Source organism: Vigna angularis, chromosome 2 (assembly GCF_016808095.1).
Source record: "Vigna angularis cultivar LongXiaoDou No.4 chromosome 2, ASM1680809v1, whole genome shotgun sequence".
In the NCBI taxonomy this organism is placed as follows: Eukaryota; Viridiplantae; Streptophyta; class Magnoliopsida; order Fabales; family Fabaceae; genus Vigna; species Vigna angularis.
Genome location: NC_068971.1, coordinates 27,741,901 through 27,761,022, shown reverse-complemented (window position 1 = coordinate 27,761,022; position 19,122 = coordinate 27,741,901). Strand labels below are relative to the sequence as shown.

Sequence of the window (19,122 nt, the reverse complement as noted above, 5' to 3'; positions counted from 1 at the left end):
CATTCACCCGTCAATCAAACTTCTAAGCTTGGGGGACTTATATACCTATCCAACCCACCAAACATGATAAAAAGCATGACCCAATAAAACTCATTTAACTTTAATGGCTTAAAGGTGGCTAAATAATACTGACAAAGACATATGTTGGGTCAGTTATCGTATATTAACAGAATATATGGTTGAATCTCAATAGTTTGATTATATAATATAATTATATTATAAATATCCTTTTATGATATATATATATATATATATATATATATATATATATATATATATATATATATATATATATAGTCCCTCAACTATCATGCGATTTTAGATTTAGTTCATATTTCAAACTTTACTACATTTTAATTCTTTTCCTTAATGATACTATAATTTCTCGTCTCCAAAAGCAACACCGTTAAAATTAGGCTGAGCTAGCTAACGGTGTGCCACATAATTTTATCTTTTTCTGAAACTGAGTCAACTTTGTCCACTTTTTTCACGTGAAATGTTTCACAAACGGGGTGGTGGTGGGTTATGCACTGTGTTCGACATTCCCACCGCAAAGAAATTCTTCTCCACCACCCTCGTTTTCTACCTCGACATTTTTACCAACACCAACCTCCTCCACCATGTCAACATTGATACCTTCATCGTCTTCTCCTCCCTGACTCCTCTCCTCGTGATGACACAGTCAAGAAAAAAATGAAGAAAAAGATAAACAAATCATATAGCAAAGTAGATTCTAAGCCAAATTAACCCACTAAAAAAATTATGAGTCAAATTAACCATCCTTAAGCTTTGACAACAACCCCAACTTACTTGAAAATTGCCTTCCAACAAAAAAAGTGTCTGCAATGTCTCATAATTCCCTAAACTCACCTGAATCCCTTGAACCAACGAATTCCCAGACAAATCCAAATGTTCAAGGTTCCAAAAATTCTCCCTAATCTCTCGCGGAACAACCCTACTAAACTAATTAAACGAAAGATATATCACTATAAGCCTCCCAACAAAACCAGGCACAAAACAATTGAATTCATTACTAGCCAAATTCAAAACCTCCAAACTCTTAGAGAGGAAATTGAACTAGGAATCTCTCTTACAATCCTATTAAACCCAAGATTCAAAACCCTCAACTTCCTCAAGCTGTTAATTTTAAAGGAATATATCCACTTATTAGATTCCCTTCTTGATCGAGAACCTCTAGCTTTTCCAAGCCCTAAATTGCTTCGGAATTTCCTCTCCAACGCGTTGAAGGGGAGAGACAAAACCCTAAGCTCCTAAGCACACTGATGAAATTAAAAGCAAAAATGTTTCCAAAGAGAAAACCTTTACTACCTTCGCACGTTCGTCGAACTACGAATCCATAAAAAGGGAATTGAAAGTAACCTCATCCAAAAGATAAAGGTGTCGATTTTGAAATGGTGGAGGAGGTTGGTGTTGGTGAAGATGGCGAGGTAGAAGACGAGGGCGACAGAGAATATTTTCTTTGCGGTGACGGGGATGTCGAACACAATGCATAACCCACTGTCATCCCATTTTTCAAACCTTTCGTGTGAAAAAAGTAGATAGAGTTTACTCAGTTTTAGAAAAAGAAAAAAATGATGTGCCGTTAGCCAAGTCAGCCTAATTTTAACGATGTTGTTTTTGGAAGACGAAAAATTACAGTTTTCTTAAGGACAAAGATCAAAGTGTACCAAAGTTTCAAAAAGAGATTAAATATAAAATCATATGATAATTGAGGGACTAAAAACATATTTAACCCTATTATATAGACACACACTTAACTTGATTAAATAATATATTAATACTATTAACACGTTAATTTATCATATATATATATATATATATATATATATATATATATATATATATATATATATAAAGTTACTATTATCTTTTATTTTATAAAAGATTACATGGTTAAAAATACTACAAATATTTGAGTAAAAAAATATCATAATCATCGCTTAAATCTTGCTACCTATTCAAAGATCTCTTTTCAAGTTTTGATAAAAACAATTTATAATGATTTACTTTAAAATAAACCTCAATTTGACAACGTAAACAAAATAAAAAGTACATAAAGTAAATAATTAAATCAAGATTAAGGATTTTTAAAACATAGAAATCTCTCAATAAAAATAAAGCCAAAAACTAAAATGACAGAAAGAAAGTAAAATTGTAAATTAGGAATTAAAATAACCAATATTGTAATTTAGCAAAAATATAATTTTAGTTTCCATATTTGTTTTCACCAACTTTCACATGATTAATTATTTTTCCACAAATTACAACACAAAAAAGGTTTACAATTAAATATAGTAAAAATATTAATACTTGCAAGCGCATGCTATAAACATTTCGGATTTAAGTATTATATTTCTGTTATTCACAAAAAATAAAAATTTAATTTGTATTATTAAATTAAATTTAATTAAAATTATAATTAATTTATATTTTATTATATTAAATCAATTTATATTTAATTTAATTTATATTATATTAATTTATATTTTGTTATATTAAATCAATTTATATTTAATTTAATTTATATTATATTTTTTATATTTTTTTATAATTTTATTTACATTTTATTTTTGAAATTTATAAAATATATATATTTTTGGATATTTGGGGATAGACACTGTTCTTACCAAAAGGTAACAATAATTAGCAACGCCTTCCTTCAACTTAAAGAATTGGGTCCTTTGTCTGGTGGCAAAAGAAATGAGAAGAAATTTAAACGCGTAACATCATTAACAGTCACATTAAAGCACAGAAAGAAAAACTTCAACTTGTTTTTTGTTTTGGCCTAACAAATAAGAAGAAAACTATTTATACACAAAATGTTGGAAGCAACAGGGGGCAGGAAGGGCGGTGGAAATGAATCCGTCCAATATGAAGATGTGGGTAACCATATGCGATGCTGATTCTTTTTCTGTGATCCAAACTGCTTCATTCATATCCCTCTGATTTTTTCAGACATGAAAATTTTCATCAGTGCCAGCGAAGTCACGTTCAGCTTGTACCCTTCTGGACAAAGTTAACTTTTTTTTTACCGTTATGAAGTTGGAGAACCCAACAAAAAGGGGTTCAGGAAGATCCACTTGTTTCTATGGTCATTATTAGGGGCATAGTAAAGGCCACGTTTGAGTTTTCGTGCTAGTTTATCACTGTAGAAAAAACGGGCTTTTGGCTTGTGGGTGTTTATTTGAAACCTTTCTTATGTGCTGATCGATGGTTAACTGGGTCAAAGGTTGGATCTTCTCTAACTTGAGCGTGGTGAGTGGAGAACCGAAAGTGTGATGAGTTTGTAGTGTTCTTCTGCAGAGATCCGAGTGTATGGAGCCTCCTACGGGGTTTTGTGCTTCTTTGTGGAGTTTCGTCCGATTCCTTCCTTATTTCATTGGGCTTCTGCTTCTGGGCAGCATCAAAGGTAAATGACAATGAATCTGTTCTACGTTCTTTTGGATTGTTGTGAGTTTCTTGTTTTTAAATTAGTTGAGTTTTAGTAGAAAATTTAGTAATTGAACTTGAGCATATTATAGATGATTTCTAGGTTGTTACTTCATTAAATGAAATAGTAATGGACCATCTGTGCATATATTATTTTTTCTATTTATAGTTGTTAAGTTATTCAGTGATTTTGCTGTGCCGATCAAAAGAAAAAAAAATTCAGTGATTGTGCTGTGAAATTTATTCAGCTTTCTTTTCCTAAACCAACGGTGGGGAGGTTATGTGGAGCCTGGTGTGGGGTTTTTCACGAGTTGCCTTGTGACCAATGTTTATTGACAAATTATTGCTTTCATTAAATTAACTGCTGTCAACCACAAGTTGAATTTTGCTTCAAGTATCCCATCTTATGAATAGAAATAATTGAATTTTTTACTTTTGTTACTGATTAATCTTACGAGCTTATTAAGCACAGCAGCACAAGATTTAATATCATGGGAGCACATAATTTTGAAAGTTGAAAATACAAAGGAATAAATTTAATGGCAGCCAACTATATAATTTTTAAAGGCCAGCTTAGAATTATTTCTAGGCAAAACCGAGGAATTTAAATAGTTTCTGCTCTTGCTTCATTTTCTAGTTTCCATAATGGAATATGTAATAGCTTATTGTATGTCATGCTTCACTAGACTAGAGAAGATTTAGGGTATGGTTCTACATCAGATGTGTGATTGCAAACCTTACTAATCATTGCTCAAACTGTCAATCACTTCAGGTATCCTTTTCTGCCCTTTGATATGCGTAATAATTGCAACTGGGAACACTGCTATCATACTTGCACTTTGGACAGTGCATGCAGTTTGGACATATTATTGCGTTCTGAGGTGCTTTCCTTGACTGCCACTCTTTCAAATTTTAGCTCACTTTACTGTCTGTTATGAAATTGTGATTACTTTCTCATGGCGATTTCTCTAACGGACAGAGCTAAACAATTAGGGCCACTTCTGAAGATTGTTATCTGCCTGTGTGTACTACCAGTGCTGTTGGTTTTGTGCCCGGCTTTTGGTATTCTTGGAAGCATTCTAGGTGGAGCAGCCTATGGATTTCTTTCACCCATATTTGCTACTTTTGAAGCTGTAGAGGAAGGAAAAGATGACAAGCTTTACCACTGTTTCATTGTATGTTCATTATGTTATATTTCTGCTTTAGATGGTCACTACTACTGTTTTACGGTTATTAATTTCAGAAACTGTACTAAATTGTCAGGATGGTACTTGGAGCACTGTTGAAAAGTCTTGCATGGTTGTAAGGGATGTAAAAGACGTTGCTTTCCATTCATACTTCTCGGTTATGGATGACCTGCTACAGAGAGGACCTCCAAATGCAAAATATTATGAGATCAGGTTTACATGTCTCTCTATTTTGTTTATTTTGATGTCATTGTGCTGTCTGACCTGGAGGCCACGGGTTCAAAACCTGGAAACAACCTCTGCATTTTCTAGGGGTTAAGACTGCATACAGATACCCTCCTTGACCCTACTCAGTTGGAAACAATCTCTACACATTGGTTGAAGCTGCATACAGATACTTTAAAGCTTTTCAAGTTTTAAATCTTAGTTGTGTAGATAGTATGTTATGAACGTGAGTGCTAGTTATTTTACTTTGAAACTAAAGGAGCTGGGTTGAAACAAATGAAAAAAAAATATATCAATATTCCCTCAAGTAGGTCGTTGGATTTCCTGTAGATTGCTATCTTTCAAAAACTTAACTCTTAAAATCACAGAGGGCACAACTCTTCTGTATGTCATACCAAATAGTGATGATTAGGTTGTTTTAATCTTTAATCATTTGCATTCCGAACTTATTAGCGTTCTTGAGCATATTACTGAAAATAATGACAGAAGACATTGATCTTGGATGGAATCTTAAAGAATTGTAATTATTTTTGCGAATATCTTCTGGTTCCAGTGACATTTCAGTAAAAAGTAGAAGTCAAAGTACAGAAAAATCTCAATTAATTGTTTTTCCAAAATTTTCTATTTTTTGGTTCAAACAATACTTGGCGAACCAGATAACACTAATTGTAAACTATGTTATTTTTTCTTATGTATTTTATGTGCCAGTTGTATCTTTAGTTTCTGGTAGATTTATCATGAGAATATTCATCTGTAAATTGAAAAAGAAAAGTGATTGAATTGGTGGTTTTTAAAAAATAAAAGCAATAGAGAATGTAACCATGAAAGGTAATTCTAGATAACCAGTCATAATATGCCAAGTATGATGGCTGACAAGATTAGTGCTATACTATTATTTTTTTTTTAATTTTTTCTGCTTTAATGCAGGCTGTTTTATATTCCTGGTGCTTTAATAGCTGCAGTTATTGGAATTGTGGTTGATGTGCCAATTATATCATTTGTTGCCCTATGCAAAGGTCCATACATGCTTTTTAAGGGGTGGCATAGACTGTTTCATGACCTCATTGGCCGTGAAGGCCCTTTCCTGGAGACAATATGTGTGCCTCTGGCAGGTCTTGCTATCCTTCTCTGGCCATTGGCTGTGGGCGGGGCAGTTCTGGCATCCATATTAGCAAGTTTCTTTCTTGGTGCATATGCAGGGATTATTGCTTATCAGGTCAGTCCTCATATTTTTTCTCTACTGAGATGTACTATACTACTATTGTTATTATAGCTGTTAGAAATAGTGGATATAAGGATTAATTAGATTGATTCTATATTTTTGTTATTAGTTTAAAATAGGGTAGCTGAATGAATGTATTGTAATTATGCCCTCAATCTTAGAAAGTGGATTTAGATTTAACATCAATCTTACAAAACCATCTTGTAAGGTGGGTTTACACACTTCTATACCATAATTTGGTTATATTTCTAGTTAAAGTGAGATTTCCAATATACCCTCTTCAAATTTTACTAGATTAGATTCTATTAAATATTAGAAAATGGGTTTAGCCTTAACCTTTCAAAACTTATTTGTTGTATGTAGATCAACTTTACAAAGTATAGTAATTTTGTTTTCACATTGCCACCTACATACTTCTGAAGAGGTTACTGAGTCCCTCATTAAAGAAGTTTAAGGTTTCACGGATTTTCTTTTCACCAGTCTCAGAAGGAGATCACATTTTTACGAGAGAATTTTGGACTGATCTCTTTAAACAGTCAGAAACCAGTCTAAAACTCAGCTCTGCCTATCATTCACTGTTGGATGTTCAATTGGGCATACTGAAATTGTCAGTTTATGAAATTCTGTACAGGTTTTAAACATAACCAGTGGACAGGGCTTAGTTAGTTGGGTTGAGTTCTCTTACATTGCTAACCACCATATTTCCGTGAAATGTTTCCTGTATGACCACATATGGAAGAGACCCTTCCTTATTGCTCAAATGTGCAGAAGATGTATCAACAGTAGAAGTTAACCAGTTGATGGCATGGCTGAAAGAACAGTAGTATTAGATGTCAAATCATATTTGGTGCTGATTCATAAGAAAATGAAGCAGTACAGTGATAAGAATAGAAGGGATGTGAAGGGACTTGAATAATGAGAGGGAAAATATTTTTTTTATTAATTACTAGAGATGAATACAAAAAAATAGAGGATGAGTTGGAGAGCCTGATTTTCCTCTCTTAGGATCTCATTTATAATGACATTAGAAGTTCAGATACAACGAAGAGAGGAAATAGAAAATGATAAGAAAGGCTATTTTAATGGGTATAACACAAAAACAACAACTTTTAAATGTGTCATGCTTTGAACAAATATATTAAGTCCGAGGAATCCTCTCAAAGATTTTGTTGACTCATCTACAAGTTGATCATTTGATTTGACAAACTTAGTGCAAATTTCTTTGGAAAATAACTTTTCTCAAATAATAGTCAAACTGAGTTGACAATGACAATCAATCTTTATATGTTTAGTCCTTTCATGGAACACTGGATTAGAAACAATGTAGAAAGCATCGTTCTTATCACAATACATTTTCATTTGTTAAATCTAACGTAAAGCTAATTCTTGGAAGAATTGTTTTACCCATATAAGCGCACAAGTGAGAAATGCCAACTTAAATACAAAAATAGAGAATGAATTGGAGAACTTGATTTTCCTCTCGTAGGATCTCATATTTATAATGACAGAAGTTCAAATACAATGAATGAGTGGAAAGAGAAAAGGATAAGGTTATATCTAGAAACTGGTTATAACACAAAACACAACAACTTTTCAACAAATTCTATCTAGGATGATCGGGCAATTACATTTTTTTTTACGCTTTTTGAAGGGATAATATTAGCTTTAATGATAACACATTATCTTGTAATAGAGTGCTTGTCTACAGGAAACCTGCCAATCAACATCACAATGCCCAAAGATTTGGGTATGCCCTTTATCTTAATAAAGTATATCTTGTCCTAGAGCCGTTTTTAGGTACATCGTAATTCGGATGACAACATTCCAAATATCAATACAAGAATTTTGCATACACTGACTCACAACTTCAACTACAAAGACAAATTCGGTCAAGTATTTGTAAGATAAATCAATTTTTTAACCAGCTTCTATATCTTTATAGGTTAGAGAAAGCTTCTCTATCTATTTTGCCATTAATTTCTTATTTGAACCTACAGGACTATCCACTAATTTACAATCAATCATATATGTCTCATTTTGGATTTCTAGAGCATATTTTCTGGGAAATCTCAAAACCTTGGATTGGGCTACTTTTGTGCCCAAAAACTAATTGAGACTTCCAAGATCCTTGTTCTAAAAGTGATTGCCTAGGTATTCATTTTATTGAGATATTCTAGAAACATCATTCTCTTTAATGACAATGTCATCAACTTGCATATTGTATGCACTTTCTAGGGAAGGTGTGACTAGAAAACAAAATTATTTATCTCACAACATTTCAAACTTTTTAAAATAAAAGAGAAGAGGCATAGTACGAATCCCTAATGTGTATTGAGCACATAGGGTTATGCATGTATAAATAGGAAAACAAAAGGAGATGGGCCTAAGTCCATTACATCTAACACTCTCCTTCAAGCTGATGCATATAATCGTATGTACCAAGCTTGTTACAAATATAATCAATTTTAAGTCTCTGTAAAGACTTAATGAAAATATCTGCTAATTGATCACGAGTTAATGAAGTCTTGATGTCTACAAATATAATATTTTCTTGAATAAAATGATAATCAATCTTAATGTATTTGGTTTTTTCATAAAAGACGGGATTAGAGTTAATATGAAGAGCAATTTGATTATCACATATTAGTGTCATTTGAGTGACATCTCTAAATTGCAATTCTTTAAGTAATTGTTTAGGCCAAATATGTTCACAAGTGGCTCAGGCTGTAGCTCTATATTTTTCTTCTCCACTAGATCTTGCCACAACATTTTGTTTCTTGCTCTTCCAAGAAATCAAGTTATCATCAATGGAAACATAATATCTAGAAGAGGATCTTCTATTTGAAAGAGATCTTGTCTAATAAATGACAAACAATTTTAGTATGATTATTGTGACCATATACCAAACCTTTTTCAGGAGTTCCTTTAATGTACTTTAATATACAAATGACTGCATTCCAATGATTTACAGTTGGAGAATTAAGAAATTGACTCACGATACTGAATGAAAAAGAAATATCAAGGCGTGTAACTGTAAGATAGTTCAACTTTCCAACTAATCTTCTATACTTTAGGAGATTTGAGAGTGGCTTCCTTTGATTACGTAAGAGTTTAACATTAAGATCCATGAGTTTGTTAACAAACTTTGAATTCATCAACTTAGTTTTCTCCAAAATATCCAATGCATACCTCCTTTGAGAAATAAAAATTCCATTATTGGATTGTGCTACCTCAATACAATGTTATCGATATCGGATAACAGAAAATATCGAAGACCCCAAAATTCCTTTATGAAATTATAACAGAAACCATATCGGGTTTTGGCGAAAGCATTGCAGTCAAAAGAAATATAATATATGCATATAGATAATTAAAAAAAGAAAAATATAATTGTAGTATTGTTAGTGACAACTACAGTGGAATGAATCATGGAAGGTAAAATGAATGCGCTTGAAAGGTGGGCCAACGAACAGGATAAGGCAATGACAAAAGTGAGAGGAAATATTCAAGAAATGAGAGAAGATATCCAAGAAATGAAAGAAATGATGTGGAAATCCAAGAATCCTGAGAGGGGCTCAAAAGCAAGTGAGAAATTTGTTTATAGAGCAAGAAAGGGAAGGGGGGAGAAACTTCTTCAAGACATCATGAAAGGAAAGAAAGAGGTAAAGATAGGTATGGATGCTGAGAAAGATAGTCTACAAGACATCAATAAAGCAAAGAATAAGGCAATGACAAAAGTGAGAGGAAATATTCAAGAAATGAAAGAAATGATGCGGAAATCCAAGAATCAGGAGAGGGGCTCAAAAGCAAGTGAGAAATTTGTTTAAAGAGCAAGAAAGGGAAGAGGGAGAAACTTCTTCAAGACATCTTGAAAGGAAATAAAGAGGTAAAGACGGGTATGGATGCTAAGAAAGACAGTCTACAAGACATCAAGAAAACAAAGAAACCTTCAGATGTAGGAGAAAATTCAATCAATTGGGAGAAGAAAAGAGAAAAGGATGCCATTGACAATAATGGAACTAGGAAGGGTGAGGAAGAACCATTTTTCCCATGGGTGGAAAGAGAGGAGTTGTCTGCATTTGAAGGGACTGACACCCAAGGTCAAACAACAAGGGCAACAAATGTTTTTGAAGTTCAAAACATCAAAGGATCAACAAAAGTACACCCAACCGTCAATAACAACGAAGAAAATGTAGTCCAGGGGTTCAAGATTTGGCAACAAATATCCAAGAACCTTTTGCGGGAAGATCTTGTAACAACTCTACTAAGGATAGTTGAAAGGAACAAAAGAAGCATGCTATTTGAGAGTTTGGCAGTAGTAGCATAGATTGGGAGTGTGGAAATTTTATGTGAGACTTTGACAGTAGAGGGAAGTTTTACTTTGAATCATTCAAATTTTGTTCAATCTTCATTTCATTTTCCTTGAACTGGATTTAGTAACGATATGTGGTCGAAGAAAGATTTTCGTTTTCAACCACTCTCTAGTTATATTGTTAAATCCAGTTTTGTTGGTCCCTTTATTCCTTTTATCTCTACTTTGGAGCCCTTGTTTGATAATTCTTGGGTTCATTATGTTGTGGGAGATGTGCATAATGGAGCTGCTGCCAAAAGTGTTGTTGCGACAATAACTGATGAAGCCAAAGATGAAATTTTGAGGGTTTCACAAAAAATTGTGCTAAAAGGATCCAGGAAGAGTGGAAGTCATTGGAGAAGGATTTATTGGATTCAATATTTGTCAGAGTTTATGAATCGAGAATAGATTTTTTGGGGGCGGTAATTATTGGAGTAGAGGGAACACCTTATCATGATGGCCTTTTCTTTGTTGATGTTTTCTTCCTAAGCAACTATTCCACTATACCCCCGGAAGTCCACTACCACTCTTGTGGGCTTCGGCTCAACCCAAAATTATATAGTTTTGGAAAAGTTTGCCTTAGTTTAGCTAGCATCGGGTCTAGCCATGAGACTGAGAAGTGGCAACCAGGTGTTTCAACAATTTTACAAGTTCAGGTCTTTATACAGGGTCTAATCCTGAATTTAGAGCCATACTATAATGAGCCTAGATTTGCCCATCTAATGGGTTCTAAAGAGGGTGTTTTTAATTCTTTGCATTACAATGAGAACACATTCATTCTATCATTGAGGACAATGATGTATATCATGAGAAGACCTCCAAAATTTTTTGAAGACTTTGTGGCTAGACAATTCTCCATGGAAGACAAGAAAATAGGTGTATCGTCAAAGAATGTGACATCAACAGATATATAATATCTCTTGGTGTAGGGAGAATAACATTTATACCCTTTTTGAAGACGAGAGTATCCCAAGAAAACACACATAATAGTATCTCTTGGTTATTATTTCCTTTCGTACTGATCTTCTTCTGTTGTTTCCATTTATTGTGTGAATAAAATGAAATCTGTTTCCTATCCCCCAAACCTGTCTGCTGGTTTCCTAGCTGTCTCACTGTCTTTCTGTGTTCTCTGAAATGCAGGAGTCTTCTTTTAGGCTCGGTCTTTCATATGTTGTTGCAGCTTTGGCCATTTATGATGAATACAGCAATGATATTCTTGACATGCCAGAAGGAACCTGCTTCCCTAGGTCTTTTTCTGCTCCCATGCTTCTATCACTGTTACTTACAGTCAATGCTTTTTATATTTTTCTTATGCAATTGATCTCTGATGATAGGCCTCAGTTTCACAAAGAAGTTGATTCATCACAACGAGCATCTACTTCAATTTCCATCTCAAGACCTAGCTCCTTCCAAAAGGCCCCTTCTCGCACGACTTCAATGAAGAACATTGTTGAGCTGAAATCATTTGAGGTATTCTTTGTAATATCTTGTGTCGAATGATGTGACTTAAGATATCATCTTTATCTTCCTTGAATGTGATCATGTTTTTCAGCTTGATGGTCCGTACAAAATAATTTGTTTATGAATTGTGTAGTTGTTCGATGCCTTATTCAAGGAATGTTGCCGAGTTGGAGAAAAAATGGTTTCTGAAGGTTTAATTACAAGAAAAGACATAGAAGAAGCCAGATCTGGTGAAGGGAGTAGAGTTATTAGTATTGGTTTGCCAGCATATTGCTTAGTTCAAGGACTCTTGCGCTCTGCAAAATTCAATTCCATGGGCATATTTATTAGTAAGTGGAACCCTTCGAGCAGTTCTTGTTATTTTCCCCCAGCTCCTTTCTTTCTTTCTTTTTTCTTTTTAAACTTCTAAGACTTCTACACTTTTCCTTACCCTTTTCTCTTTTTGATATTTTTTTTCTTTAAACCATTTTGGTTACTTGCCCAATGTAGGTGATGATACTGAACTAACTACCACAAACAGACCAAGAGAGAAATTCTTTGACTGGTTCCTTAACCCTCTTTTGATCATTAAAGAGCAAATCAAAGCTGAAAATCTTTCTGCCTCAGAAGAGGACTACCTCTGCAAGTTAGTTCTCTTGATTGGTGATGCAGAGAGACTGAAAAATTCAATCAATGCTCCAGCCCCTGAATCCGAAGTCAAACGTGCAGAACTTGAGGCATTGGCTAGAAGGTACTTAATATACCAAAAAACTTGGTTAATGTGAATTTGGGCAAGCACTTACAAACTTACCATGCATAGTATTTTGTGATTGAATGATTTTGAAAAATTGTTTTATTCTCTTAATGTATAATATATTTTCTTAGTATAAATCAAACTTTTTGAATATTTTAAAAATCAACGTATGAATCTTAATGTCTTCAAATGCTACCTAACTTCTCCATAAAACATTTCACAAATTTCTAAGGGTTTTTATTGTAAAGCAGTAATCAAGTTCTTATAACGTGAAAAACTTTCATGTTAGAAGCTAATCTAAATTGGTTTATTATATAATTCTCAACCCAATTTCAATGTTACATTTTGTTGGCTTTTAAAGCCCAAAATACTTTACAGTGATGGACCTTGCCATTTTTCTGATGATACTTTTACTTCAGATAGGTTTCGTTCCAATGATCCATGTCAAGAATTTCTCTCATTTTTGTTTCCGTTCTGAAACACAGATTACAAGGGATCACCAAATCCATGTCAAGGTTCCCAACCTTCAAGCGACGCTTCGATGATCTTGTAAAATCGTTATCTGATGATCAGAAACTTGGAGGTCCGATAATGGCCAGATCAAAGAGTGCCTTTGCTCGGTTGGTTAGTTTAAAATCTTTCAAGGGGACAAGAAACGGCTCTTCTCACGGATCAAACGTGGTACGAGACATAGAAAATGATAACAATATCGTGTAATTGACAAATTTAATCTCATAGGTATAACCTTGAATCCATCTTTAGATAGAAATATGAGTGTAATTGACAATAATTGTGAGTTAATTCCTATATATGATAAGACTAAAATTTATATTATTAACCCCAGAAATCATATTAGATATGATTTTTTTGAAGTTGTTGTAAACAAAAGCACGATGATAGCATAAAATTTGTAAAATTCTCTTGTATAGGAAATTTTTGCTAATTATAATTTCTGACCCTGTATATGTGCAAATTCGAGCAGAAAGCAGCGTCAAAGGATTTAACTGTAGACCCGCGTTACATTGTCAGTGTCTTGCTATACTTCTCGTCAGATCAATGATTCCAGTGGGAAACTTACCTAGAATTGAACATTCTCTCCCAGGCTTGTTCAAAATTGGTAGATCTCAAGGACATTTTGTGTTGCTTGAATTTCAGTTTAACGTAATTTTTAAATATTACGATATATATATATATATATATATATATATATATATATATATATTTTCATCTTTGTGAAGTCGTTCACTATTGGATTGGGTTGATTTTTGAATGGTGGGTTCTAAACGTATGGTTCTTTATTCTGACCGTTCGGATCATCAATAAGAGGTCTAATTTGGGAGAAAACAGCCTCAAATCAGCAGTTCTGTTTTTGGAGAATTTTATAAAATTTGCATTGGTGTTTTTGTTGTTGTGAAATCGTTCACTATTGGATTGGGCTGATTTTTGGACAGTGAGTTCCAGACGTATGGTTCTTCATTTTGACTGTTCAGATTGTTAATCAGAGGTCCAGTTTGAGAGAAAACAACCTTGGATCAACAAATATATTTTGGAGAATTTTCACCTTCTTGGTTCTCATTTGTAAGCATTATGCTTAGTTAGTTTGGCTTATTGAAAACCCTATTATGTGTTTTTATCGGAGACTCTTTTGCACCCTATAGGGGGTATAACATATCAATGATTGGATCTAGATGTATAATATGTATTTGAGTATGTTTACATGGGTATGTGATGCTTGAATGCATGTATATGTGTTAACTATGTTTCCACGTGATATAGGATTGATGTATATATGTTTGAATGCTTGAATCATGTCCACGATGTGTTTCGATTCGACAATAATCGATTATCATGAGTTATAATCGATTATCTACGTGTTGGTTTTGAGTGTAGATTTGGTCTACGTGATGTTTTTGGATAAATTTCACTTAGATAATCGATTGTTTTAAGTGATAATTGATTATCACAGTGCATTTTGGTGAAAAATGATGGACTTGATGAAAATGAACGTGAACCAAGTTTGAGGAGCTGTGAAACATGATGATAGTTAGAGATTGAGCGTTTAGGATCAGTTTGACTTGTGGTTGAGAGTGGAGCATGAGTGAGTGTTGGATGTACCTGGGTATGTGATTGATGAGCATGAGAGTGAAGGATAAGTCTACTTGTTGTACCTCGTAAATTTTGGTTCTATCTGCTGATAGTGCTTCTTTTTACCTTGTGTACATTGGAAGGAGATGATCTATACAGGAGGCTACAGATGTCTTGTAGGGGAAGCTACAAGTGGGCTGTAGGAGCAGCTATAGTCGGTGAGGTGGGGTATAGGATTGAGACAGACTCTTTCCATTATGATATTATGGTACGGTGATGCTCATGGTATTGTTCATGACTAAGATAGTCATGATGGTGGTGTATCTATGATGATGATCATGGTATTTGAGATACTTCAGGTTATGTTATATTGATAACGGTGTTACTATAATGGTTACCGTAAGTAGTTAGCATGAGTGTTAATGAGTAGATAGACCAAGGATATACATGTGAGATGTTAGGGATGACATCAAGGGTTAGAGATCAATGATCGATGATTGAAGTTCAAGAAAATTGGGTGTTGTGCTTGTTGTTTGAAAGCTGAGATAAATCCAATTTTGAGTTTTGGAATAAGTTTTGAACCACATCCACTTTTGCTAGATTTTTGTGTGAATTGATGTTGCAGAATAGTACTTGCCAAGAGATATCATGTTGGTAACATATTAGTTGGTGGGGATCTTCAATTTTCTCCAAGCTAGATTTCCAAAACCTTCAAAGGAGTAAATTTTGCACAATGGTACATTATCAATGTGACTAGTTAATGAAGAGAAAAGCATTCATGTGCATTGCATAAAGAGATCAAGCAGAGAGAATCCTTAATGATTTAGAAACACTAGTATAGGGAGAGAGTTTAAATTCGAGCTATGATTTTTCTTTTTGTGCGAACAAGAATCAATTTTGAATTGTGTTGATATGTTTACTATTTCTCTTGTTTCTTTGGAATTTGGTGTAGTTAAATTACAGTACTGCATGGAAAAGGAATTCTTTCTTGAATGACAACTAGATACAGTAGTGAAATCAAGGAATTAGGAGACCAAAGCTACTCAAATTAAAGAGAATGCATGTGAATTTCTGCACAAGATTTGTCTAGAACTGTGGCAATAGAGTTATCACTTCTGTAGTTGTTTTGTGATCATTTTAATTTGTAACATGTTTCTATTTTAGCTTTATTTTGTTTTTCTTGTAAAAGGCCATCATACCAAGTGTTGTGGAAGAGTCTTTGGTATTCTTTTAATTCTTGGCAAGTTTCTTTGCGTGGTTTAAATTTGACATGATCCAGACGAAGAGTATCTCTTTTTTGAAGGATGTGACTCTTATTATCGATAATTTGTAGGATTTACAATATTTAGATTCATCTCACTGTAATTCTAAGATATATCTTAATTTTTTTGACATCCAAGAAGCTCGTCTTGTAGAAAAAATGAAAATAGTCTCTAAATAGATTAATATACTTATGAAATGAAAGGTTCTAATTATGAGTTAATACTAAATCATCAAAAGCAAGATTCCTACAAAACACTAATGAGTTTTAAAAGCTTTTTGTAGTTAATATGTCAAGAAATTTGATTATTGAACTTTAGTTCCTTTTTGGTATTGCATTGATTTACTTTTTTTCATTTATGTAGTTATTTAATTTTTTTAATAATAGGTAATTTGGTCTAGTGTGATATATTTTTATCATAAGTTTGATATAGTTCCTCATATTTTTTTTGTTTTTTTTATAATAAAAATTTTATGCTATGATAATAATGTCTAGTATAAGTGCTTATTTAGAATCAATATTAATTGAAATGTTCATAAAATACTTTTATGAAAGAAAAACATCTATGAATAATAAAAATGTAAAGTCTTCAATTATGGGTTAGGAAAAGAAATAAAAGAGAGTATGAATATAATAACTCAAAAGATTACAAGATAGGTATTGACAAAATGATTTTACCATAAAAGAGCCCTTTTTGTGCAAGAAAAGACTTATTTCGTATCAATAAACTTAAAATATACATATCACTAAATGTTCCAAGTTGTACATGTTATTAAAAAAGATTACAAGTGAGTTAATAAAAAAGATTACAAGTGAGTTAATAACGGTACCTATAAATTTATAACAAGAATCTTGTAAAAGATTATTACTATTTAAAAGCATATTATCTATATATAGGTTTTCGTACTCACAAATAAGATGATAAACGACAGACTGTACTATAAAACACTATACTATAAAACACTATAATGTCTAAAACTCGAAAATGACAAATTAAAAAGCAGAAATAATACCCTTACTTACTAAAATTTAGATCTTAATTTCCAATCTTTCCTTCCCCTTTAACAATAATGTTAAAGTAAGTCATTTTCATTCATTCGGTTTGATTGATCAGCTTAACCTAATTCACTTTTTATTAATTAAAAATTTGTAGTTGAATTAGATCTATCACAAATTTGTCAATTAATAGATTAACTTACTTTCAAATATTTTATTTTATAATTTATTTTATATATTTATTTTAATATAATGAGAGTAGATTAACTTAATTTTCTTTTCTTACAATAGTGTTTACTAATTATCTAAATATTATTATAAAAGTAGTATTCAAGTACAAACATATATAACATGATAAACAAATAAATTCAACATTCACATTATTCAAATCTTATTGAATAACATTATAGTATTTAGAAATATCAAAAACCTATATAATTAAAAACAGTAAATAATTATAATAAAAAAATGTATAAAAAATATTAAAAATATAAAAGATAATAGTTGAAAATTAAAGTATCATCATATATAATTTCACAAACAAATAAATTAAACATTGAAATTATTTGAACAATACTGAATAATATTCTAATATATAAAAATATCAAATTGTGAATATATATATATATATAAAATTTAAAATAGTAAATAATTATAATAAAAAAATTTATAAAACATTATAAAAAAGTTAATAAAGTTAATAGGTTACAAAATCAATCCATTTTTAACTTACTCGAATCTTATTAACCCATGAATTAAGTGAATGGTATCCAGTTCAACCCACATTTAAAAAAAGACACTAAAATTTTTTAAACTCAACTGTTATGAGAAAAAAAAAGAATGAAAATTGTGCATATTATTCCATTATAATGAGAGAGTACAATTGATATATATATATATATATATATATATATATATATATATATATATATATATATATATAGCTGTTTAAAACAATATAAAAACGGAATATAAATATATGAACATAAATACACAGATATGAACGAAAAATAAATTAAATCCAATATCCCCCTCAAGTTGCAGCATATATATCTTTAATGCTCAGCTTGGACAACAAAGATTGAAGTTGTGCTGAATGCAAAATTTTAGTATGAATGTCTGCAAGTTGGGCTGAAGTAGAAATGGGCAGGAACTTAATTACACCAGCTTGAACTTTATCCCTTATTAGATAACAATCAATTTCAATATGTTTTGTCCTCTCATGCATGACTGGATTTTGTGCAATATGTACAGCAGATTGATTGTCACAAAACAAAGGAACTGGTTGTGGTAGAGGTTGTTTCAAATCATGGAGCAAATACAAAAGCCATTGAATTTCACATGTTGTGGAAGCTAAGACTCTATATTCTGCTTCGGTTGATGATCTAGATATAGTACCTTGCTTCTTGGATTTCCAACTAATTAAGGATGCACCATAGAACACATTAAAACCAGTCACCGACCTTCTAGTGTTAGGGCAAGCAGCCCAATCAAAATCACTAAAAGCCTTGAGATCATGTTCTTTGTTGGAGGGAAAAAATAATCCTTATCCTGGATTGTTCTTGATATATCTCAGGATCCTTATTGTTGCTGCATAGTGATCTTCCAAAGGATTGGAAAGAAATTGACTCAGGGTACTAACAACAAAACATAAATATGGTCTTGTGTTGGTTAGATATAATAACCTGCCAAGAAGTCTTCTATAGGCATGCACATCTGAATAGGGTTTCCTTTCTGTCTTGGAAAATTTTGTGTCTGGCTGTATGGGAGTAGAAACAGGTTGACATCCCAACAACCCTGCATCTTCTAGTAACTCTAAAGCATACTTCCTTTGTGACAAATTAATGCCCTTTTGAGATCTTGCAATTTCTAAGCCCAGAAAATACTTGAGTTGGCCTATGTATTTAATCTTGAACTTTGCATTCAATAGAGCCTTCACAGTCTGAATTTCCTGGATGTCATCACTGTAACGTCCCGGCAACTCGCAGGGACCATCGACTGCCCCCACAGATCACCACCAGGCTTTCCAGTGTGCTTTGTCCTCACTCGCACACTTTCCGGGTCCGGGAAAACTTCCCGGAAAGTGTGCGAGTGAGGACAAAGCACACTGGAAAGCCTGGTGGTGATCTGTGGGGGCAGTCGATGGTCCCT

At 32.7% G+C, this 19,122-nt stretch overlaps 1 protein-coding gene across 2 annotated transcripts; it reads left to right on the top strand.

Moving 5' to 3' along the window:
- The first annotated feature begins 2,760 nt into the window (after window positions 1-2,760).
- On the top strand, window positions 2,761-14,316 carry LOC108329218 (uncharacterized membrane protein At3g27390). Of its 2 annotated transcripts, none has more exons than XM_017563330.2 (13): window positions 2,761-2,900; window positions 2,977-3,430; window positions 4,223-4,331; window positions 4,430-4,625; window positions 4,714-4,850; window positions 5,790-6,078; window positions 11,576-11,682; window positions 11,770-11,905; window positions 12,030-12,225; window positions 12,386-12,626; window positions 13,115-13,310; window positions 13,612-13,746; window positions 14,081-14,316. In XM_017563330.2, the coding sequence occupies exons 2-12, from the start codon at window positions 3,337-3,339 to the stop codon at window positions 13,687-13,689; spliced, it is 1,779 nt and encodes a 592-aa protein (XP_017418819.1). In that variant the 5' UTR covers window positions 2,761-2,900; window positions 2,977-3,336; the 3' UTR covers window positions 13,690-13,746; window positions 14,081-14,316. The 2 variants fall into 2 exon arrangements, with proteins under 2 accessions (XP_017418819.1, XP_052729475.1); XM_052873515.1 differs by having other exon boundaries at window positions 2,764-2,900; window positions 3,325-3,430.
- Window positions 14,317-19,122: the final 4,806 nt, after the last annotated feature.